This window comes from Gobio gobio (assembly GCF_949357685.1).
Source record: "Gobio gobio genome assembly, chromosome: 13".
In the NCBI taxonomy this organism is placed as follows: domain Eukaryota; kingdom Metazoa; phylum Chordata; class Actinopteri; order Cypriniformes; family Gobionidae; genus Gobio; species Gobio gobio.
The window spans coordinates 47,350,797-47,375,240 of record NC_137106.1 but is presented as its reverse complement, the minus strand read 5'-3'; the positions used below and the strand labels follow the sequence as shown (position 1 = coordinate 47,375,240).

At 41.6% G+C, this 24,444-nt stretch overlaps 1 protein-coding gene across 1 annotated transcript in view; it reads left to right on the top strand.

Annotated features, from left to right (window-relative positions):
• myt1lb (myelin transcription factor 1-like, b) overlaps positions 1-24,444 on the top strand; it is a gene marked incomplete at its 5' end in the record, with an annotated part of 107,543 nt that overhangs the window by 71,498 nt on the left and 11,601 nt on the right. The window contains 6 exon segments of the mRNA XM_079832784.1: positions 2,347-2,468; positions 4,747-4,809; positions 5,130-5,198; positions 11,441-11,503; positions 12,129-12,212; positions 17,698-17,919. Coding sequence (XP_079688910.1) covers positions 2,347-2,468; positions 4,747-4,809; positions 5,130-5,198; positions 11,441-11,503; positions 12,129-12,212; positions 17,698-17,919 — 623 coding nt within the window.

The window sequence follows — 24,444 nt, the reverse complement described above, 5'->3', positions numbered from 1 at the left end:
ACAGCAGCCATATCACCCTGTAGCCCAAGACTGTTTGCACACTGAAGCTATGCAGGGTTGAGCCTGGTCAGTACCTGGATGGTAGACCTGCTGGAAGTGTGGCCAGTAGGGAGTGCTCACCCTGTGCGGCTCCTAACGCTCCTGTATAGTCACGGGGACACTATACTGTAACAAGCACCGTCCTTCGGATGAGACGTTAAACCGAGTTCCTGACTCTCTGTGGTCATTAAAAATCCCATGGCACTTCTCATAAAAGACTATTTTATGAGACTATAAAGGCCTGTTTTGGGTATAAAATGGGCCCCATGTAGGATTGTCTGCAGGTTCCATAATGGCCCCATGTTATCTGCCCAGATGGATTTCATATAAGATTGCACTTGCCACTAGTTGGGACCAAAATGGGCAACATGCGCAAGACCCATCTCGGTCCCAGCATTAACCCAGACAGCATTTATATGTGGGGCCGATGTGGGTATTAAATGGGCAAAAAATAGGCTCTATATGGGATTTTCCACGGGTTCCATAATGGCCCCGTGCCAGTTGCCTACATGGATTTCATATAGGATGGCACTTGTCAACAGATGGGCCCCAACTGGGCAACATGCTCAAGACCCATCTCGGTCCCAGTAGAGCTGTAACCCTGAAAGAATTAAAAGAATCCTGAAAAAATTATCAAAACTGTTTGTCATGTTGTGGATGTCATGAGCGCACAACGATCAGAGATAACAAACAGTCTTTTTAATTCAGTAATCCAATCACAGCAATCCACCGGAGAATATGATAAGGAGAAAATAACAAACACATAACCATAAATGATATGGGACAATGAACAGACAAAAGTCAGGGTTTAAATACACAGGGAGAGTTATTTAATCATAATAAGTACGAACCAGTGAATTACATCAGTAACTAATTAGGGCATAAAGAACACAGGCAAACCAGAGCAGGAAACAGTGAAAACGAAACTTAAACAGAACATACTTCAAATTAGTCTAATGCAGAGCCGGAGGAAAGATGGAGCCCGCCGGAGCATAGCTTAAGGCCTGTAAGTCCATGGTTCAGGCAAAGTGCAGTCTGACCAAGGTGGAGCTGGAGGGACGAGGGAGCCCGGTGGAGCCATAAAAATGGTGGTCCCAGGTGGAGTCGAGGGAGGGAGGAGCCAAGGTGGAGGTGAAGTTAAGGCATTGGTGGCTGGAGGTGGAGCTAGGGGATCCTTGTGCTGAAGCAGAGCTGGAGACTGGAGCGAGGCAGATCCGTGAATCTGCAGATTGGAATCAGAGGGAATCCGAGGAATTAAAGGGAAACAGCGAAAGTGAGGCAGAGGAATTGGCTGTTATTGGAAGAGGAGGTGGAAGAGGGAGGCTGGGCAGGATCCTTGGAAACACAGGAGACTAGGAGCTGGGCAGGATCAGCAGAGACACAGGAGACTTAGAGCTAGGGGTGGAATCAGTGGGGAGAGAAGAACCAGGGAAACACCCTCTTCCATTTTCTCAAACAATGCAGAGGCCAGCTACAGTTCACTCTCAACTGCGGGACGGTGGGCGGGGCTTTCTTCCATGCCCTCTTACTCCACGAGCAGTCCTATGGCAATGCACGGTATTACCTGCTCAGGCACCTGGTCAAACTCACTGTGGGGCTCAGGCTATGGGGCGATTGTATGCTCAGTCCTCTTTACTAGCTCTTACATTATGGCAGGCCCGGGCTCTCTGTCTGCGGTGGGCTCTGGCGTTCTCTCCGTGCAGAGTGTGGGTGGTGGGCTCTGGGTCTGGAGTAGGGCTGGTGATGACCTTCGCTAGGCAGATGGTGAACGGCGGTCTGTTGTTTACCTGCACCCACTCCACGAATGTGGCAAAATACTCTGGTACCGTTCACTGGAAGGTGTACTTTGTACCGGGCGGTCCTGATAGTTAGTTAGACACGCCAGGTTAAAAAATCTGCAAAAAAAATCCTGTTTTAGCAGTAAAACATCATCATATTAGAATGATTTCTGAAGGATCATGTGACACTGTAGACTGGAGTAATGAGGCTGACAATTCAGATTTGATCACAGGAATATATTACATTTTAAAATGTATAATTTTATATATTTTTTACATGTATTATCGTATATTTGTAATCTGTTGTTGCTCACACATAAATGCTACTTTGTGAATGGCAGTCAATAGAGATTTATAATTTTTATTGGTAAAGCTAAAAGGTTCTCAGGGTCTTCAAAATTATTTGAACTGACTATCAAAAATTATGAAAGAATGGAGAAATTTGAAGCAGATTATAATGAAAAGCGATGGTGCCTAAACAAGTAATACTAACAAGTCTCTGTTTCTCTTTCTGGCTTTGTCGTTACAGTCTGATGATCTGGATCCCTTCCAGGACATTTTAGAGGACAGTGCATACACTACAGATGTCGGCATTCCCAGTCCCAAACCAAAATTTCCACCTTGCAAAGAAAGTAAAAAGGACCTGATAACGTAAGCACCGCGGCGGAATGATGTCATCACCCTGCGCACCATGTTTCACAAGCCTCTGCCTTCACACGGTTCTTCCTGTTCTACTTCTCTTCTTTATCTTCTCTCACTCTCTTCTTGCATGCCACATGATCTGACATTAAAGAGCACCTATCATGGCATTTAAAATGTTCCAAATATTGTTTTAGAAGTCCCCAACAACAGTTTTGCATGCATGCAATGACAAAAAAGACTTTAGTTTTCTTATAATATGCATTTATTTTTACCTGTTTTGACAGCGATTCTCAAATGATTCCTTTAGTGATTCACTTTTCAAAACCCCGCCTTTACGTGACGCTAATCTGCGGTGATTGGTCAGATGACCCAGTCAGTTGTGATTGGTATAGTCTGTGCAGATATTTTCGGAAACGGAACGCCCATCAAAGTCTTATAATGACAGTAATTTGTTAATATGTGTCAGGAGTTATGAATATGAAAACCGCGTCGGTACTGTTTGATTGTAATATGAGCCTCAGCTGATCTCATTCATAAAAAAACTCCTCACGAAGACTCGCGACAAATCAACATCCCTCAGGGCTTTTAGTTCAAAAGTGTGCAGATGAGGAGACATATTGATAGATTCTCATATGTCTGTGTCAAATTTCTAAACAGAGGAGTATTTTTTATTCAATACTTCCTCAAAATGGGCAGAAATAGCCTAATCATGAGCGATTGAGTCTCTTGTGTGTTGTTTTCAATTCATACTGGCAGCCGGAGGGCGCTCTGTGCACATGTAGTCCATATATGGTACAGACAGACGAAGAAGATACCATGTGCCATAATAAAAGTCCATAATAAAAGCTTCCTGAGATCGCGAAACATACATTTGACGACTAATAATAAACACTCAATCGCGACGATGTATGGTTTGTCTTCAAGCCACTTAGTCTTCAAATGCTCATCCTTGGGCAGATGAAAAAAGTTTGCTTTTGAGTCGCACTTCAGAACACAGCGTCTCGTGGCCATGATGTTTTCTAGTTTTCACTGGCGTCTTGGAGCGCAATAAGTGGGCGTATCGTATTCAAATAACTTGACAAGTTGACGTCAACTAGTCAGAGAAAAAGCTTCGGTCTTCTAACGATTCTTAAAAATGACTCCGAGTCGACTCTTACTTTTGAAAGAAAATAACTATATATACGGTGCACTGTCATATTTCAAGCTATCACAGGATGTTTTTGTTCACTTAGATCTATGTTACACACTACATGAAAGGTAAATTTCAAAATTCCATGATAGGTGCTCTTTAAAATAGAGTCAGGATGCCGAGTGCGCTTACTTTTAAAGCGCTTTATGGATTTTGAACATCATTTCATTTGACCTCTTCATGGTTCAGCTTCTCTCTAGGATGTGATGTGATTTTAGGACTCGAGCACTCTTGCAGAGAGTGAAGCTAAACTGGAAACAATGAACAATAAAAACAACATCATAGATATTTGGGAAACACTTTGTGTTAACAGCCAATCAGAGTTCAAGTTCAACTAGGCACCTATGCATAGACGGTTATTGGACCCAACATTCAGTTGGGTCCAATAACTTCATCTGAGTCTTCATCTCTTCAGCTCCACATGGGTCTCCACTATCCCTGGCCTCACCTCAGTCGGTCAGGCTCCTGGCTCTACCCTGGCTCCTCTCTCCTTCATTTCTGCCATGGGCCTGCATCCTGGTGTTTCTGTTGGGGGTCTCTCCCTCACTCCTACCGCCGTCATCCCCTCCCTGGCTCCTTCCTCTCCCTCGGTAGTCCTTTCTGCTAGCTCTGCTTCTTCCTCCTAAGCCCCCTCCCACCCTCCTCTCTTAGATTGTTGGTAATGTCACATTATGTGAGTTTTATTTTGGACTCTTAGTCGTGTTTTTATAGTATCATTTTGTTCTGTTTGTGTTCTCTGTTGGCATTTATTGGCACCTGTTTCTTTCATTGGTTTTTGTTGGCATATATTGAGCCTGTTTTCTGTTAGTTTTTGTTCCGTTCTCAAGGAATTTAGACAATGTTCAGTTTTGTTGTAAGCTAGTGTAAACAATCCTCAGAAAGCATAGATGAAGAAACGATCAGTTGTTCTAAGTGAAAAATAGCCGGTTGTCAAAGAGTCTTATGTGAGTTTAACATTTTCCAAATATAATTAGTAGTAATTTATCCAACAATGTTGAGAAATTTAGGGTATGGCTTTAATTTTCTTTACTAGCATCTCTGATTTAATCCAGAATTACTATTTTGGCCTTTCATTCGGTCTATTTTTTCTGGAGACAGATGTCCAACATCAGGGTGTGATGGGAGTGGTCATGTAACCGGTAATTACGCCTCACATAGAAGGTGTGACTCCATTTTCTAATGGTGGATTCAGTCCAGTGAATATATTGTTTTCAGCTTACTTCAACTATGCTGTCGGAAAGTTATCAGACTGCCTCTCCATGTTAACCCTTTGAGTATTTCACCAAATTTCCAGAGAATAAAAACCATTAAATGGCTTTGAGGGTTACAAAATACAGAGCAGATGCACCATGGCTTTATTGCATTTGCAGAACTTTCTGAGTGGATTATGTCTGTGTGTGTGTATGTGTGTGTTTGTTTTTTAGTATTAGTAGCACGTCTGACCATCAGTTTGACTAACATCTGAATATGCAATCTTTTAGTCTTTCAGGTTGTCCTTTGGCAGATAAAAGCATCCGGAGTATGATGGCCACCAACTCACAAGAACTCAAGTAAGTATCAAACTGTATAGCACAGACACGGCTCATACTCAGTGCCATTTGTGTTGAAAATGTAATTTCATTATACTCTTAAAGTTAATGTTTTCACACATCAGACCCAAAGCATCAGTGGCCACCATAGACAATTGCAATTCAATAGATTTTTAAAACAATGATTTAAAATGTACTTTAAAAGTGTACTTAAGTGTGTTACGAAACAGTCATGAAAGTGTACTCTATTTTGGCTCGTTTCCAATGAGTGGTACGGTTCAGTACAGTTCAGTACGGTACGCAATTTTTGCCGTTTCCATTGTCAGAAGTTGTGAATGGTACCCTAATTCCGTACAGTACCACTTTTTTGGCACACTTCTGTTGGGGTACCTAGCACAGTAGTCCGGTACTAAAGGGTGGACTAAAGGGTAGAATCACTGCAGAGCATTGATTGGTTGACAGAGAATCGGCACTTGCGCGTGCTTTTTCGGCTTTTCTTGCAACCTTGGATCAAACAAAGCGAATCTTCTTCTTATGAGTCACATGCCGAGAAGTAAGAACAAGATCTGCTGTATGTCGTCTATTGTTGTTTACCGTGTCACTTTCTTTTTTGCGCGAGAATGATGTTGATCACTACACCACGCCTATCATAAGCGTACTGTTGCCGGTGGAAACACAAGCCGGATCAGGATTTACGGTCCCGAATCATACTGTCCTGAACCATACTGGTCAGTGGAAATGGGCCATTTAACCCTTAATCGTCCCTCAAGTAGGGTTTACGTTTGAGTCCCTTGGGGTCAGATAGACCCCAAACTTTTACAGAGCGATTGCATAAGGAAATATAATTTTTTTACATGGAAAACTATATATCATTTTTTTTATTTACTTCTCAACTATACATTTATGCTGTGTTTTTGTGGGTATTTGGTAGTTTTTTACCTATTTACTGCACAAATACTTAACTATGTCATAAATTGGTTCATTAAAAAATATTTTTTTATGAAAAAATCACTTGAATGATGATCTTAAATAAATATAAATAGTTTTTGGACATTGCTCTATGTGTTAGGGATAGAATACCGCCATCTGTAGGTTTGTGGAAAAACTTTAGGAATTATAGTTAAAGAGAAAGAGAGTGCAATGACCACATTTTCCAATAGAGGTCCATAGGGAAGTTATGCAAAAGTTAAGCTGCCTTTCATCTTTCTTTTATTTGCCCTTTTCCATCTCTTTCTCATGATTGTTCCATGTTGCATTTGTGCTCTAGTATTTGTCCTTCATTTATGTATGGAATTTTTTCAGATTTATGCCAGTTTTGTTGATTTTATTTGCCACTTTCTATAAAAATGCTCTCTGTTGCAGTCACACACATGTGTGTGTTTGTGTGTGTGTGTGTGTGTGTGTGTGTGTGTGTGTGTGTGTGTGTGTGTGTGTGTGTGTGTGTGTGTGTGTGTGTGTGTGTGTGTGTGTGTGTGTGTGTGTGTGTGTGTGTGTGTGTGTGTGTGTGTGTGTGTGTGTGTGTGTGTGCGTGTGTGTATGAGACAGAAAGTTCGTTCCACTTTGTGTTTATGCTCTAGGACCAGATCTTGATATAAATGTAGACATTTTCAGATTTATACTGGATTTAGTTGATTTTTTTTTACAAAGTGAAAAAAAAAGCATTTTTTACATTTTCCCATTCATTGCCAAAATCCAAAAAATGCTCCAGACACCTGTGTTTGTGTGTGTGTGTGTGTGTGTGTGAGTGAACATGCTTTTTCCATATTGCATTTGTGCTCTAGTATTAGTACTTCATTTATGTTTGAAAATCTTTCAGATTTATGCCAGTTTTGTTGATTTTATTTGCCACTTTCTATAAAAATGCTCTCTGTTGCAGTCACACACATGTGTGTGTTTGTGTGTGTGTGCGTGTGTGTATGAGACAGAAAGTTCGTTCTACTTTGTGTTTATGCTCTAGGACCAGACCTTGATATAAATGTGGAAATTTTCAGATTTATACTGGATTTAGTAAAAAAAAATTGACAAAAAAAGTGAAAAAAAATGTATTTTTTACACTTTCCCATTCATTTTCAATGTGGGGTCAATCTGACCCCGAGGGACTTAAACGGTAAAAAATTTTTACACACCTTTAGAACAACCAAATCAAGCCCAGATTTTTTGTGCATGTTTAGATAGATTATTTAGGAAAAGTCACCGAGTCTCATGGCCCTGAGATGAAGGGAACACTTTTAAAAAATGGAGGAAAAGTCCAGTGGGGTCAGCTGGACCCCAAGGGACGATTAAGGGTTAAGTACATTTAAGTGGCCTTTTATTTCAGTAACATTATATTATATATCTGCAAGTATAGTTTTTACTTTTAAGATTCACATTCAGTACAATTATGTTCACTTCTTTTTCACAAGTGTTGATAAGTGTTAATATAAGTGTAAACATAAGTGTAAATACAGATCAGACTGTAAGAGAAACTTATCTCTTCAAGCATGTGGTCAAAAGACTTTGATGATGTCACTCCCTCATATGATGTCATAAAGATCAACCCATTGTTTTTATGGGGGAAATGTCACAGTATAACAGGGTCGAACTGAAGGTGCAGAAGCACATACATCACAGTAAAAGAATATTTGAAAATGTATATTCCATTATATATATATATATATATATATATATATATAAATACACCAAGCAGGCATAACATTATGACCCTCTTCATTACTAATATTGTGTTGGTCTCCCTTTTGCTGCCAAAACAGCCTGAACCGTCGAGGCATGGATCTAACACCAAGAAATTAGCAGCAGATCCTTTAAGTCCTGTAATTTGCGAGGTGGTGCCTCCATGGATCGGACTTGTTTGTTCAGCACATTCCACAGATGCTCGATTGGATTGAGATCTGGGGAATTTGGAGGGCAAGTCAACACCTCAAACTCGTTGTTGAGCTCCTCAAACCATTCCTGAAGCATTTGTGCTTTGTGGCGGCGCATTATCTGCTGAAAGAGCCGCAGCCACAGGGAATACCGTTTCCATGAAAGGCTGGACATGGTCTCAACAATGCTTAGGTAGGCGGTACGTGTCAAAGTAACATCCACATGGATGGAGGACCCAAGGTTTCCCAGCAGAACATTGCCCAAAGCATCACTGCCTCCGCCGCCACGCCTTCTTCCCATAGTGCACCTGGTGCCATGTGTTCCCCAGGTGAGCCACGCACACACACCCGGACATCCACGTGAATTATAAGACCAGGCCACCTTCTTCCATTGCTCCATGGTCCAGTTCTGATGCTCACGTGCCACTGTTGGTGCTTTGGGCGGTGGACAGGGGTCAGCATGGGCACTGGTCTGCAGCTGTGCCGCCCCATACACAACAACCTGAGATGCTCTGTGTATTCTGACACCTTTCTATCAGAACCAGCATTAACTTCTTGAGCAGTTTGAGCTCCAGTAGCTCGTCTGTTTGATCGGACCACACGGGCCAGCCTTCGCTCCCCACGTGCATCAATGAGCCTCGGCCGCCCATGACCCTGTGGCCGGTTCTCCACTGTTCCTTGCTTGGAGCACTTTTGATAGAGACTGACCACTGCAGACCGGGAAAACCCCACAAGAGCTGCAGTTTTGGAGAAGCTCTCACCCAGTCATCTTGCCATCACAATTTGGCCCTTTTCAAACTCGCTCAAATCCTTACGCTTGCCCATTTTTCCTGCTTCTAACACATCAACTTTGAAGACAAAATGTTCACTTGCTGCCTAATATATCCCACCCACTAACAGGTACCGTGATGAAGAGATAATCAGTGTTATTCCCTTCACCTGTCATAATGTTATGCCTGATCGGTGTATATTCCACTGAAAAGTTCTTCAAAGCACCATTTTGTTGACATTTCTTTTGATTGAACAAAATCTTTGTAACGTGTATATCCTGTTATGGTTTCCTTTTCACTCTTTCTGCTCTGTTCCCATTTGTCTGTGTTCATAATTAGTTCCCTTAGTTACTCATTCACTCTCTTTTGGTTTGTTTCTATGGTAAATCATTGATTAGATTCTGTTCACCTAAATCCCTTTGTTGGTTCATTGTATTTATATTCCTGTGTTTCAGTTTATAGTTGTCGGTTCTCTTATATGTTGAAGTCTAGTTTGTGTTTTCTCCTGTGTATTCCTGTGTTCTCGGAGTGGTTGGAAATAAACCAGTCTGTCATGCTATTTCACCAGTCTAACGTGCCACTATGAAGTAATATCACGCATAGTAATATTAGTCAAATAATAAGTCACAGGGACACGGTGTCCTGAGAATGACACACACCCAGACAGCCAAGAGAGTTTCTCTTAATATTTTAGCACATGTGCTGTTCTGAGGTATATGGCAAGGATTGAAGCTTTGAACATATTATTTATGAACGTTTTCTTAGAACTTAAAGAAGCTCCTGAGAATTTACTTGCTTTCTGTGAGTTTGATTTGATGACATACAATGACTCGAACGGAATGTGTGTTAAAACCACTCAGGATAGTTATAAAGAAGCTTATAACAGGATTGTGACAGTGCATATGCAGTGTTTAAAGGGTTAGTTCACCCAAAAATGAAAATTAACCCATGATTTACTCACCCTCAAGCAATCCTACACTCAAAAAAATAACTCTTTGAATGAACATAAAAAAATAATGGAAAGTATTTCCACATGATTAACTTGCTTTATTTCAGCATTATGCAATTGTGTTATTCCAATTTGATGTACTTATGTTGGGTCAACTTAATTTATTAAGGTTGATTCAACTTATTTACTATGGTTAGGCACAGCTTAATTTAATAGTGTCAGCCCAACTAATTTGCAATGTTTTGGACCAACTAATTTATTTAGGTTAGCCTAACAAAAGTGCTTAATGCTGAGAGAAAGCCATTTAATCACATGGAAATCCTTTCCATGATTTAATTACATTAATTCAAAGAATAGCTTTTGAGAGCATTTACAAAAACCTTTTACAAGATTTTATTGGCTAGCCAGAAGATGGTTTTGTTACATCCATGGCATGCCCAGAGTAGTTTTTTATTATTAAAACAACTTTTAATAGTTATTAGTAGGTCCTCACCCCAAGCATGCTCTACACTTCACCACAATGGTAACCTCCAAAACACTAACATAACACAAACTTTTAAATACCAACATAACAAAACATTAAACATTAAAAAGTCTCTCAATTTTCTCATCTTGTTAAAAATGCATCAAATTGCACTTTATTTAAACATTTAGTCTCCGAATTCAGCCCCTTTGCAAAGCATGATGGGAAGTGAAAGTTTACTTGATTGAAACATGTTATTTCAAAATGAAAACATCAAGTTATGTCAAAGAGTAACGGTTTTAAGTCAGTTTAACATGAATCAATTACATTTGAACCAGAAACCTAATATAATGGTGTTAAATCAAGATGAATTGCTTGAATAAAGTGAACAGCATCATAAATCTTTTTTTTTTTGGAGTGTAGGTGTATATGACATTCTTCTTTCAGACGGATACAATCAGAGTTGTATTAAAAAACTCCTGGCTCTTCCAAGCTTTATAATGGCAGTGAATTGTTGTTGTTTATGAAGTCCATAAAAGTACATCTATCCATCATATAACTGCTCCACACGGCTCCGGGGGGTTAATAAAGGCCTTCTGAAGCAAAGTGGCACGTTTGGGTAAGAAAAATATCCATATTTAAAACTTTATAGACTAAAATAACTAACTTCCGGAGGAAAGCCGTACACAATTATGCATTTAGCAGACAATTCGTTCACAATTCGACTTATGGCCTGACGCAATGTATAGAAACATCGCAAGCTTTGACGCCTCTTGCGGATAGGGCTGGGCAACAAACTCAAGTCCCTCTTCTCTTATATCGAAATCCTCCGCAATTTCTGTTTAAAAATTCTCGTTTTAGACTCTAATTCATGACTGGTGTTTTGTTTTGCTCTATCCTCTGCGCTTCTGCGTTCGTCAATACGCATGCGTCAAGGGTTACTCCTTGTAACTCATTTCAAAATCCTGTTTTAATTTTTGGTTGAACTATCCCTTTAAGTTGTGAGCTCATTGTTTTGTATCAGATTATTAGGCTCTATTTGTTTTCTTGTGACTCAATGAGTGATGCTGTGAAGCTTGTTTCCTTCGTTTCTCTTTTCCTTCAGGAGTTTTGCTGTAGAAAGGCTGTTGTGGGAGTTAATGCTGGTTTTGCACTGATAATGTAAGGTCAGGGCTGTTCTTGTGCATGCTGGGCAGTAACGGGGTGTATTTCTGTCCCAGGTGCCCGACCCCGGGCTGTGATGGCTCGGGACATATCACTGGCAACTACGCTTCACACAGAAGGTAATGTGAACACACTTCCATGTGAAAGAAGTTCACTTAAAGCTGCAGTCCGTAACTTGTTGCGCTCTAGCGGTTAATAAACAGAACTGCAGGCGTCTTGCGGAAGAACATTGCAGCCGGAGCTACTTCTCTCTGTTGATGTCTATGGCGAATCACGCAGGGACTGTGCTCCTCCGCAGCGGTTCCTACCAGACCGGTCTGAAATAGTCCCAATATAAACACGTATTATAAGTGTACCATAATGATTCAGGGTAAGACACAACAAGGTTTGGAAAATGGATTCATGTTGTACATTCTCATTATATCATTTTTGTAAATCTTGAACACAAAAAAAGTTACGGACAGCAGCTTTAAGTGTATCGTAATTAAAAAATTGCAGATAATATTAATGAGATGAAAAGGCCTCTTGCATGTACACTTTCATGACTATGTTTCTTAACACACTTAAGTACACTTTTAAAAAGTGCTTCAAATACATTTTAAATCATTGTTTCAATAATCTATTGCCAGTCTTTAAAGAACTACACTTATTTATATTATTATATTAAGTACTCATTTTAAATGCATGCTAAAGTGTGCTTCTTTTTCACAAGAGCTGAAGTAACAACAGCTTGATTTTCTCCAGTTTGTCAGGATGTCCACGTGCTCGGAAGACTGGGATAAAGATGACACACAGTAAAGAGGACAAGGAGGACCAGGAGCCGATCAGGTACTGCCTTTAAACTCCAGTGAAGGACTCCAAGAGCTCCGTCTGATGTAAAATGACAGAAAAACAATAATTATTTCCATTCCTGGATGTTAATAGGGCAAATATAACCATTGCCAGCAAGTTGTGCTTACCAGCTCAGTTTGTTCAGTAGTAGCCCATGTTTAACATTAATGTAAATAAATCAGAAAGTTAAACTAATAAGAGCAGGTAACACTTAAGTTACAATAAGGTTTCATTAGTTAACTTTTGTTAATGTATTAACTAACATTTATTAATCTTGGTTTATAGTCAATAGAAATCAGCGGTTCATTGTTAGTTCATGTCAGCTCTGGTTCATTAAATAATATGAACAGATTCAACTTTGTCCATTTTAATAATGTATTTGTAAAATGCTTTTTAGAAGTATTTTTCATTGTTAGTTCATGTTAACTAATGTAGTTAAAATTAACTAAAGTTATCAAATGTTACCTAAGAGTAAATATTAAATACATTTGAGTTTTTAATTAGGTTATAATTTTGTTTCTTTTTTGTTTATATATGTGTTATTTTATATCATAGAGAATACTATCATAGTATTTATTAAAGAGGTCATGAACTGGCTTTTTAAATTTTTTATACTGTTGTCTGGGGTCAACTTATGACGTTTGCGTGGTTTTTACATTCAAAAACATCATAATGAATAAGTAATAGGCTATTTTCTGCCCTTGTTTTGAGCCTCTCTCATGGAACGCTCTGTTTTTATGGGTGTGCCGCACTGAAGACTTGGAAGTAAACGCCCACTGCTATGATTGGATAAGATTTGCATATCATAATGAGCTTCAGCTCCCCTGTCAGTTCATGTGGGAATTGTTTTAAAAGCGTGTGGGAAAAAGGCAACCGGAATGATTCGCCCACAGGGCTCGCAAAATGTCTTTATCAGACAAACACAATGATTCATCTGTCATCCACTCGCAATTGATTGGAATGTTATTTTTTATTACTTGGCCCGTCCGTTCGGTGGATATAACGGCGAACCGTGCATCACACACACACGTGCACACACACACACACACACACACACACACACACATTTAATTATTTTATTTGGAATGACAAATACTGATTAAAGCAACACAGCATCCAAATATTCATAAAGAGCTTATCATGTTTAACCTGGCAATACAGACAATGTAAACAGTCCCGACCACATCAGTCAATGGGCTATGGGTAAAGATAACATCGTCTTCTCCACACATGCAGACTGCCTATGATTGCTGAAACAGAGCAATATCTGGCTATTTGCTTAGAGCTCTTTTTACTCAGTCCAGCAATCTGCAAGCCTCGGACACATAATCTGTGCACATGCCCTAAGCTACCCAAGATAAGAACAGTTAGTTTGGTCCTGTAGCCACACACTGCCATAGCATTTGTTAACGGCTGGTACTTTAACATTTTCTCAGAAAAACACAAGTCCATGTAAGCATCAAAACAACAGCCTACTTCTAGAATCACGATATCTTTAGAAAGTTCATCAATGACTACAATGTCTGGAGTATTTGGGTGTTCACTTAGAGCACTTTTAAGAAAGTTTATATTATCGTTCAGGTTTGAGAACCAGCTGGTTTGAACAGTCTTATTTACGTGTATTGCACTTTGTCCAGAAACTTTGCGCAGTTCTTGAGCTATTGTGTTTACGATGCGATCGTGGCGCGCGATGTAAAGTCCTTTGAACGCAGGGCATCCGTTCATTATGTGCGCTGTAGATTCCATGATCTTATCGCGGTGTAGTAAGCAGAATGGTTCGTGATGTTTTGGAAACCACAGGGAAAGATTGTATTTGGTCGGGAGTGTTTGTAGCCTGGCTTTAATAACAAACTTTAGGATACCGTCGTTTACGGCTGAGTTTTGTAACGCAGAGTGAGAGACTGTATGGTCCGCGCTCTGCAAGCATGCCAGCTTTCCTTGAAGGCGCAGGTTAAGCCAGTAATCGCGCTGTTGTGTTTGAAAGTACTGAAGGATTTCATACCTGCACGTCCGGCTGTTCAGCTTCTTACCGTGATGAAGAGTCGCCTCAGCATACACATTAAGATCCATAATCTGTGCATGGCTGATGTTCACCTGCTCCCCGCCAGTATGTGCCCAGTTCAACTGTATATTATTGTTGCTGCACAAGTCATTCAGATCGGGCCAATCCGAACGTACTCCGAATCCCGTAGCCCTGGTGTCCAGCTTTCCGCTAGGTTTCTTTCGGAAGCCGAGGAAGCCCGATTCTCCGACTGCAGAAAAGGGGACCTTACGTTTGCTCAGATCCAGCACCAATGAGCGCCGGGCAACTTCACGAACTGTAAGGTCGTCGTTATTCAACATATGCAGTAGATGCTGTACTCTGGTCGCTGTATAAATCCATTCAATGTTGGGAATCCCCAGTCCCCCTTCGGATTTGCTGATAAAGAGAATACTTCTTGTCGTGTGTGTATTGAGATTTAACCATTTTCTTACCAGTTGCACGGTCTTATTGTTCAGCTCCGTCAGATGTTTTTTAGCGATGTGGACGTTGGCAAACAGATGTTGGATCTTAGATAGTGCTATGTCCCGAATGGCCTGGAGTTTCATGCAGATCGGTAGAGGACACTGGTCTATCAGGTCCAGTCTGCTGGAGTACTCTTTACAGATATCGCTCACTTGCTCTTGCCATTCTCCTGCAACATTAAACAAATGTCCTAGATAACTGTACGATTCATGTCTTGAATAGACTCTAATTGTGCTTCCGGCGATTGTAAATGATGGAGGCTGATCATACTTGGCCCTATACCATCTATTGCCCCCGCTGCGTCGTTCATAGAACACCGCACATTTGTTGTTCTTAACTCCAAGTCCAGACCATTGCAGGAAGCGATCGGTGTATGACAGCATGTGTGTAATGACATTCTCCTCTCTTGATACTATGAGGACGTCATCGGCAAAAGCCTGAACTGGGTTTGGAGATGTAATGTCAAGCGGGGCAAGAGAACATAACCACTTCAGCCATTGGTTTAAGGCCAGTACGAAATTCACGGCACTCCACGGACACCCCGTCTTAATGCCAACTTCGAGTTTAACCGGTTTCGTTAGTTGATGTCCGCAAATCACTTGTAAAAATGAATTATCGTACACATTCTTGATTACATGTATATACTGTTCCGGCAGCTTTATTTCTTCAAGGGAGTGAAGCATTACGCTATGTGGTAGGGAACCAAAGGCGTCTCGAAAATCGAGGAATACCGCATAGAAGCGGGAGGATTCATGTTTAAAATCATCAATGGCAGTTTTCAAGCAGAATACGTGCTCATTCATTCCCTGCCTCTCTATATATGCTTTCTGTTTGGGTGACAATGTTCCTGATTCCACTAGCCAAGGTAAAATCCTGCATAAAATGCACTTCATAAATACCTTGTATATAGCGGGGAGCAGCGATATATCCCTCCAGGTGGAGGGATCTTCTGGAACGTTGTTTTTCTTGGGGATCCTGTATATAATAGCCCCCTTCCAGGAATCGGGAACTTTCCGGTTGTTTAAACAGACATTAAAAATCTGAGTGAGTGTCACTATTGAGAATTGTTTTGTTGCCTTAAGTACTTCATAGGTGACACCGTCTGCGCCGCATGCTTTGTTATTCGGGAGGCTGCAGAGCACGGCTGAAATCTCCTCCGCGGTGAAATCCGAGCTTACGGGATAACACCTCGGGTCTTCCAGGTCAAGAGCGCCGCTCCACGGAGGACTGCTGGTCTGCTGGTGTATCTGTGCTGGTTGGCATTTCGCAACATAATACTCATAAACGTTATTGACGTCGTTTATCGCAGGTGGGGGATCTGGGTAAGTGCTGTTATTTAGAATGATATCAATTGCCTTACTCCTACGGTGATCCCAAAGATAAGCTAGTTCGTTTCCGCTCACCACTCTGGTTTCTCTCGTGCTGCTGGAATTCGTCGCTTTATTGAGCGCCGGCTGGATGGTTTCCCGTACGAAGCGCAGCTGCTGATTTATCCATTCAGTGAGCGTCTCTGGATCGGGCCTCGGTGAGAGCGTTCTACAGAGGGGGAATTTCCGAAGAATTCTTACGGTGTACTTTAGCAAAGGTATTCCTAATGGTCTCCCATCTTTATGAGTTGGTGTGTAGGATCCATTCCTGTAGTATACTCCACATAGGATGGTTATAAGTTTAGTCCAGTGACGCGGGTTGTTTCCGGTGAATTGTACTGTTTGTCTGTCATTAATTAGTTTCACATCCAGGGTTTTCCTGAACTCTCTCTCCTGTACCTGAAAGTGCATCCACTCTTGATCAGAAAGTGGGCGATTGTACTGTTCAAAGTTCGGCCAAGTGGCGTGCAGATGGTTACTTTCAGGACAAACATTTGTCGGGTCATGGATTCGCCATCCGATATTACGGATCTTACCGCTTCTTAAAGCAGCTTTGGTTGCAAACTTCAGGGTTGAAACCACGCACATTGTAAGTAGTCCTGATATTAACATGTTCAAGCTCTTTCTGCGTTTTCGCCGGCAGCTACGACGGGTGTAGATGTTAACTTTCTTAGTGCAGCATGTCAGCGTGAAGCGTGCGAGCATGCCGCCGCCGCCATGACACACACACACACACACACACACACACACACACACACACACACACACACACACACACACACACACACACACACACACACACACACAAAAGCCTCATTGCAGAGTTTCACCACACTCTGACGTCACATCTAGACACATTCTGAGATCTCTCATTTGATGGGCCTGGTGTCTATAAAAGCTTTTCTTTGACTAACAACACTGTAAATATCCAACTTATGTTTTATATGATAAATTCAGCTTTTAAAGTTTATTCAACTATTTAACATGAAGAAAGTTGAGATAACTAATTAACCCTAAGTTGAGAAAACTCAAAAATGTTCTGCAGCTGGTTGCCTTAAACTTTTAAGTTTTCTCAACTTTTTTTTTTTACAGTGAAGGACGTTTTCAGCTCTGAAACTTACAGGATATTCTTATATTGCCATTAACTTTTATATATCAAAAGCTCAAGGGAAAGTTGATTTCTCAATTCATGACCCCCTTAATATTTTGAATGCCTTTTGCATTTTCATTTATTTATAATTTTTTTGAGTTAAAGTTTTAGTAAATGTGTTGTTTTTATTAGTTGTTTTGTCAATATTGTTTTTATTAATTTTATTTAATTAAAAACTATTTTTAATAGTTTTAGTTATTGAACAACTTAAAATGAGAAATTTTGCCTTGGCAACTAGAATTAATTTGTTTAAAAATTAATAGAAAATTAAAATAATTTTAAGATTTTACTTTATTTCATTTCAAGTAAAAAAAATTTTTTTGTTTTTGATTTAGTTAATACCCCTGGTGCCAACTTGTGTTTTAGTTACTACTGTACAGCTGAAGCAAAATAACATTGAGATACTTTATCTGAAAGAGATCCCAGTACAGTGAAACAGTGGTTTGTTTGTGTTTGCAGGTGTCCGGTGCCAGGCTGTGATGGCCAGGGTCACATAACGGGTAAATATGCATCCCACCGCAGCGCATCAGGCTGCCCTCTAGCGGCCAAACGGCAGAAGGACGGCTACATCAATGGCTCCCAGTTCACATGGAAGGCTGGGAAAACAGACGGCATGTCGTGTCCCACTCCGGGCTGTGACGGCTCTGGACACGTCAGCGGCAGTTTCTTGACCCACAGAAGGTGCTTCTTTATTTGCATAGGAAATTATTTGCCTCACTGACTGTGTTTCACTGATAGGTATTTAAGCTAAAAACTGATAAAGTAGGGTCCATATTTTTGTTTTATTTTGATGAATACAACAAAATATAACATTAAGATTATGTGAAGCGAGATTCTCTTTCGGAGTGGAACTTAACCCTGCGTCTTGGATTGATGCTACGGGTACACCATCAGCGCGTCCAGTGTCTGATGTGTGAAAACCTGCAACACCAGTCTATGATATCATTACTGGAGTACAAGAGGTCTCCTGCAATGTACATCATCAGCTTTTTTGTCTTTGGAAGCTGTTTGTTTGTATTAGCGCATTGTGAAGGCTATTAGCACATTAGCGCATTGTGAAGGCTAAACAAGCATTTCTTCAAGTCACCTTCATTTTTTTGAAGAAGGGTCTTTTCTCCCCTTTGAGTAGGTCTCCTCAAGGTGGATGTAGGGTAAGCTAGTATTGTAGGGCATTTATCTCCTCTCCCTAGTTTGCTTCCCTCGCGAGGGGCATCCCTCCTTGTTATCTGTCATTAGGGCTTGTACTAATTCAATTATAGTTGTGGGCTATAGCAGGTACAAGATGAATGCTGTCTGGGGATTTTAAAGTAGGGTCCTCCACTCCCCATTGGAGCCTTAACTGATGTGGAACCTAACAAGCATAGGAAGTGTGTGCCTCCTGAGGACACACAATCTGTGCATTGTGTTTAGGTGTGGAGCACAAGGGACCTGAATGTGCCATGGCAATGACAATGGTTGGGAAGTTTACAGAGGCAAGGGCACAATCAGCGGCTTTCATCGAGTACATCCCGGGCCAATCAAAATCTCGGCCCAGGACCTCTGGGGGTCCTGGTCTGTTACAGTCTGAGGTCTGGAGGCAGGGCCAGAGGGAGAGCATGGCCACTGATGTACCTCCGAGGATTAGAGAACAGAGGAGGCAGGACACTAGGAGGAAACGACAAGATTGAGGGAAGTAATTAATAAGAAACTATTTGGCACACAAGATCAAATAAGGGTGTGTGTGGGGTACAAGCGGTTGTACCCTGAGGCTGGACTGATGATTTAGAGAACTTTGATAATATTACGAACCACAGGTCTTCTGACAGGTCTGGCACAGGTTGATGGTAGAGCTACTAAATTTCTTCCCCAAACAGATTTGGGTACTTAAGTAAGCAAACACTTAGGCTGTTGGAAGCAGGTAACGAAAAATCTGGACTAACTTCAGTTTTCATTACTTCATTACACACATTTTTAGTATGGTTTGATTCCGAGGGTGGTAGGCTTAAGTGACCTAGGCTCCCTTTGGTAACTGATTGAATAGCCCTTAAGGAGAGCGCAATCTGAGTTAGCCCTCCCCAGTTATGGGGTGATAGGCCGGATTTGTTCTCCTTTGGTGGCATAGATAATTTAACTCACGGTTAAGCAAAGTGAGCTAAAGAAGAGAGACACACTCTCCAATGGTGGTTTTTGAAGAAGGGTCTTTTCTCCCCTTTGTGTACTCTCCTCAAGGTGGATGGACGGTAAGCTAGTATTGTAGGGCATTTATCTCCTCTACCTAGTTTGCTACCCGCACTAACTACTGTTGTGTTGGAGCTAAACTCTGCAGGACAGTGGCCCTCCAGGACCGACTTTGGACACCCCTGCCATAGAGCATAGAAGCTTGGGTAATGGTCGAGGGAATACTACTATTAGACAGCCTCTATGGGTCTTAGGATGTGCTCTGAATGATTGATGCATCTGTCTCTGGCTAAGTCCCATTTGTCAAATTATGCTATGCCCATTATAGTTGTGCATAGGCACAGCTACTGAGGCAGGTATTCCCTCAGCATAGCGTAGAGTGTATTTGTTCCCCATAGTGTTAATCCAAGGCGCAGTGTTGAGTTCTAACCATGGTTCCCTGAGAAGGAGAACGAGAACGAGACACTGTGTCTCGTTGCCATGCTCCAGGCCTGCAAACACATTTCCTTAAGACAAAGAAGTTAATGACGTACATTGTAGGCGCCCTCTTATACTTACGGCCACTCCGGTATTGATGTCATAGACTATCATCGGCCTAATAAAATTGTCATCACCACATGCTTCAGACACCAGTCACACTGATGGCGTATAGCATCAAACCAAGATGCAGTGTCTTAGTCCCCTTCTCAGGGAACCATGGTTACAGTCATAACCTGAGACTTTTTTACAGTTACAAAACCAATTGGCCAAAACCATTGTAAAAATACTGTAGGTACTTAAAAAAATAAAAAAAATAAAATGATGACCAACAATCTGCGGCTTCAAATCAGATGCTGATTAGTCTGTACAGTGCTGCATGAAATAAAACATCTCCTTTAATATTAGTGCATGAGGTCCATCAGCCAATCAAAAGAGACAATAGCATACATCTGAAAGGCACACACATTCTTTAAATTCTGTGATGTCATAATCATAAAGGCTGAATGATTACACTCAATATTAGCCCATGGAAATGCTTATAAACAATGAAGATGTATGAAATGTAATATTGTCTATTATTACAAATATTATTTTAAATAATAATAATAATAATAATAATAATTACAAAAAAACGTTCATTGTAATAATTGTTCAATTAAATATTGAAAGAACAAACAATTGACCCAATTCTCATCAACAACCCCTCTTTATCTTTTCAATGTACTTAAATTAATTTAAAGAAATCCCCTGAACGTCTGAATTATTTACGGTGCCCACAATTCTCTCATCAATAAAAAATACAAATGAAAAACATTTATGTCCAGTTTTGTGAATTTATAATATTTTCGTGTCATTACATTGTTTAGACTAGAGCATAAGAAATATAAGGAAATAAACTCTGTAGAGGACACCAGGGGGGCATTCCAGAAAGCAAGGTTAACTTACCGTCACATATACCTTGAACTCTTAGTTGATTAACCCAAAGCTTGAGGTATGCTGGTTCCAAAAACAGAGTTTACCTCAGAGTATGTTAACTGTGAACACACAAGACATTCTCAACAGAGTGACGAATCGATGATTCACCATGGAAACAGACGCCATTCTACTTCCTTTTCTTCTTTTGTTTAATGGCGATTTACATAACCTCTGGAGCAGGTTATGTTCAGAGAGTGAGTTGCTATGGCTACTTATACTGAAAGTTACCTCCGTTTTTGGAACCGAAAGTTGAGGTTATCCGCTTACTTACTCTTAAACATACCCGGGTATGCCACATAACTTGCTTTCTGGAATACACCCCAGGGCTCAATGTTTTTTTAGATGAAAAAAAATAATAATTTAGGTTTCAGGATTTTTTTTATACCAAACTTTGTATAAAGATGATTCTCAACTATGTTATGAAAGATATAACAGAATGATTTGATATACCATTTTGCTTCATGCAATATGTGTGTAAAAATTGCCATAAGCGGGTTTTCCCAATCAATGCAATGTATTTATACATTGTATCTAATTTGCATATTAATGTGTTCTTGGAGCAACATGTAATGAAAAAATAAGTGTAATAATGGGATTAGTAATTGGCAAGATTTTCATAATAATATCTAATATTTCAAAGGAATATTGAAACATGATTTCTTTCCATATTCACTTGTCCTGTCTCCCAAAATGCCTGATAAACACGATTTACTTTAAGCCCCGGTGTCCTCTAAAGTGGACATGTAAGAAATGAATGTCCTGTTTCATAGCAGAAAGTCATATTTTGTTTTGAAACCCCATAACATTTTCCTGAGATGTCGATTTATGACAATTAAAAAAATTGTCAGATTTAAATTATAATTACGAAATATTATTATATTTGTGTTACATTTGATCACTACATTGGTATATCTGCCTGAATGTGCCCTGAATGTGCCCTTTACAGGACATCCAGACTTAAAAACGGTGACATGTAAGTTGTTGTCCACTACAGAGGACTAAAGTCTATTCCTGGGTCCCAGGACGATATAAACTCACAGATCACTATTATGCAATGACAAAAAATGACAAAACCATTCACATTAAAAGTCAAGATTAAAAAGAGAATAACCATTCAATAGATGTGCTGAGAGGAGATCTAGTGAGATCTTTGGTCTAGAGAATTAAAAGTAAGATGGAAGTCTTACTTTAGAGGGCGTCTTGCAACATCTTACCCAAAACAACAGCATCAACAATAGAAACAGAGTGAAGGGAACAACAAACAAGAACAAGACCGTAGTGTTCAGGACACATCTGCACACATGATAGATTGACCAGGCTATTTATACAACAGAAATTCAGAAACAGATGGTACTATAGTAGTGCTTTCAGGGCAACGTTTATTATGGAACACTAGTGAACTGCATACTGTGCTGCTGTTTTACTATTATTTAGTATAGTTTGTAGTTTGCTGTATATCAGGGGTTCTCAGCTCTGGCCCTCTAGGTCCACTTTCCTGCAGAGTTTAGCTCCAACCTTGGCCCTGTCCCAAATGGCACACTTCATGTGCACTTTCAGTCTTGTGGACTTACAATGGCCGCTGCGTGCATGTGTCCGTTAAGTCCACGAGACCGCAGGGTGTCCCATTTGTCATTTTAGGTCTCAGAAGGGTGCTCGCGAGCGCCCCCTTTGAGGTCGATATGCCCCTTCGATGCACACTTCAGCTGAGCCCGCACTGGTGCGGGTTACACAGCAGACTTCTTCCCGGCAGTCAAAGCGGCATTACGTTGTGAAAGTGCGGACTCAGAGGAAGACTGTAAGGGTTTAGGGTGCCATTTGGGACAGGGCCCTTGATCAAATTCACCTGTCTGTAGGTTTCTGGTAATCCTGAAGACCTTGATTAGCTTGTTCAGGTGTGTTTGATTAAGGTTGGAGCTGAACTGTAAAGGAAAGTGGACCTCGAGTGCCAGAGTTGAGAACGTCTCGGTTACGTATGGTAACCCTCGTTCCCTGAAGGAGGGAACGGAGACGTACGTCGGACGTACCGACGAATTGGGATCACTTCAGGGAGCCCCTATCAGCTTCGAGATATAGAGAACAGGCCAATGGGCCATTGGCGTGCGAGATTTGCATCTCGCGCTCCGCCCCGCGCCGCGGGTATACACAGGAAGCGAGAGCGAATGCACGCTGTTTTTCACTGAGGAGCCGAACTTAGTGGCTCAACCTGCAGTGATGGTACAGCAACTGTGGCGACGGGACGTACGTCTCCGTTCCCTCCTTCAGGGAACGAGGGTTACCATACGTAACCGAGACGTACCGACGAATTGGGATCCCCTATGGAAAACGCCACAGTTACTACCACTTCCAGCGCCCAGCGATGAGCCCCTCAGATCCCGATCTGATGCGGGCGGGAGAGTTCACGCAGGGAGAGTCCAAGCTGCTGTTGCGCAAGACCCATTCAGCTGACTGTATTGGATAACGCTGGGAAAGCGTGCCTGTGAAGGCAGCTGCGGAAGCCACATCATGCCCAGAGGGAGTTAACATGTGGAGAATACACGTATGGGCTGGCCGTGGGCAGCACAACATACGGAAGTCCCAGGGGTGGCCCCGGCCAATTCGTGGAGGGGGACAACACGTACCTGGGATGGCAGAGGACACTCTGCCGAGGGAAAGACACGGGCTCGCCGTAGGGAGCCGTACCGTGGAAGAATACACACATGGGACCGCCGTGGGGGTCACTACATATGGAACCCAGCCTAACACAAGTTCCACCAATGCATACGAGTGTTAGACCTGGCGTCGAACGCTCCGCCACGTCCGACTGCCGCAGGTTGCGGAGGACTCAACAGGGTTCGCCGATCCGGGGAACTCTACTGGAGCAGAATAAGCGCACGCATCCATCTACCATAGGGGAGGGAATGGCGCAGCAAGCCGACACTAGAACGGGCACTTCGGTGTTACTGACTATGGGAAGTGAGCACACAGGAAGAAACCGGCTCTACACGGAGGCTATAGAATCTAGCGAACGTGTTAGGTGTCGCCCAGCCCGCAGCTCTACAAATATCTGTCAGCGAGGCGCCACGAGCCAGCGCCCAGGAAGAGGCAACACCCCTAGTGGAGTGGGCTCTTAACCCGAGCGGGCAGAGCATGTCTTGGGACTGATAAGCCAAGACGATGGCATCCACTATCCAGAGTAGTCCGAGTATTGTCTTTAACGACAGAATTTTCAACTCAGCTGACTGCAGAGGCTCAAAGGGTTCCCTCTGTAGTGCAGTTAGCACCAGAGTTAAGTCCCAAGAGGGTATGGAGGGAGGACGAGGCGGATTTAACCTCCTCGCCCCCCTAAGGAACCTGTCAACCAGATCGTGCTTACCTATAGATTTTCCATCTACTAGCTCATGATTAGCGCCGATAGCGGCAACATAGACTTTGAGGGTGGAGGGAGACAGCCTTCGCTCCAACCCATCTTGTAGAAAGGCAAGCACAGAACCGATCGAACATCTTCGGGGGTCTTCTCGGCGAGAAGAGCACTAATCGACGAACAGGTTCCACTTCAACGCATAGAGGCGCTTTGTAGGGGGGCTCTAGCGGAAGTGATGGTGTCAACTACCGCTT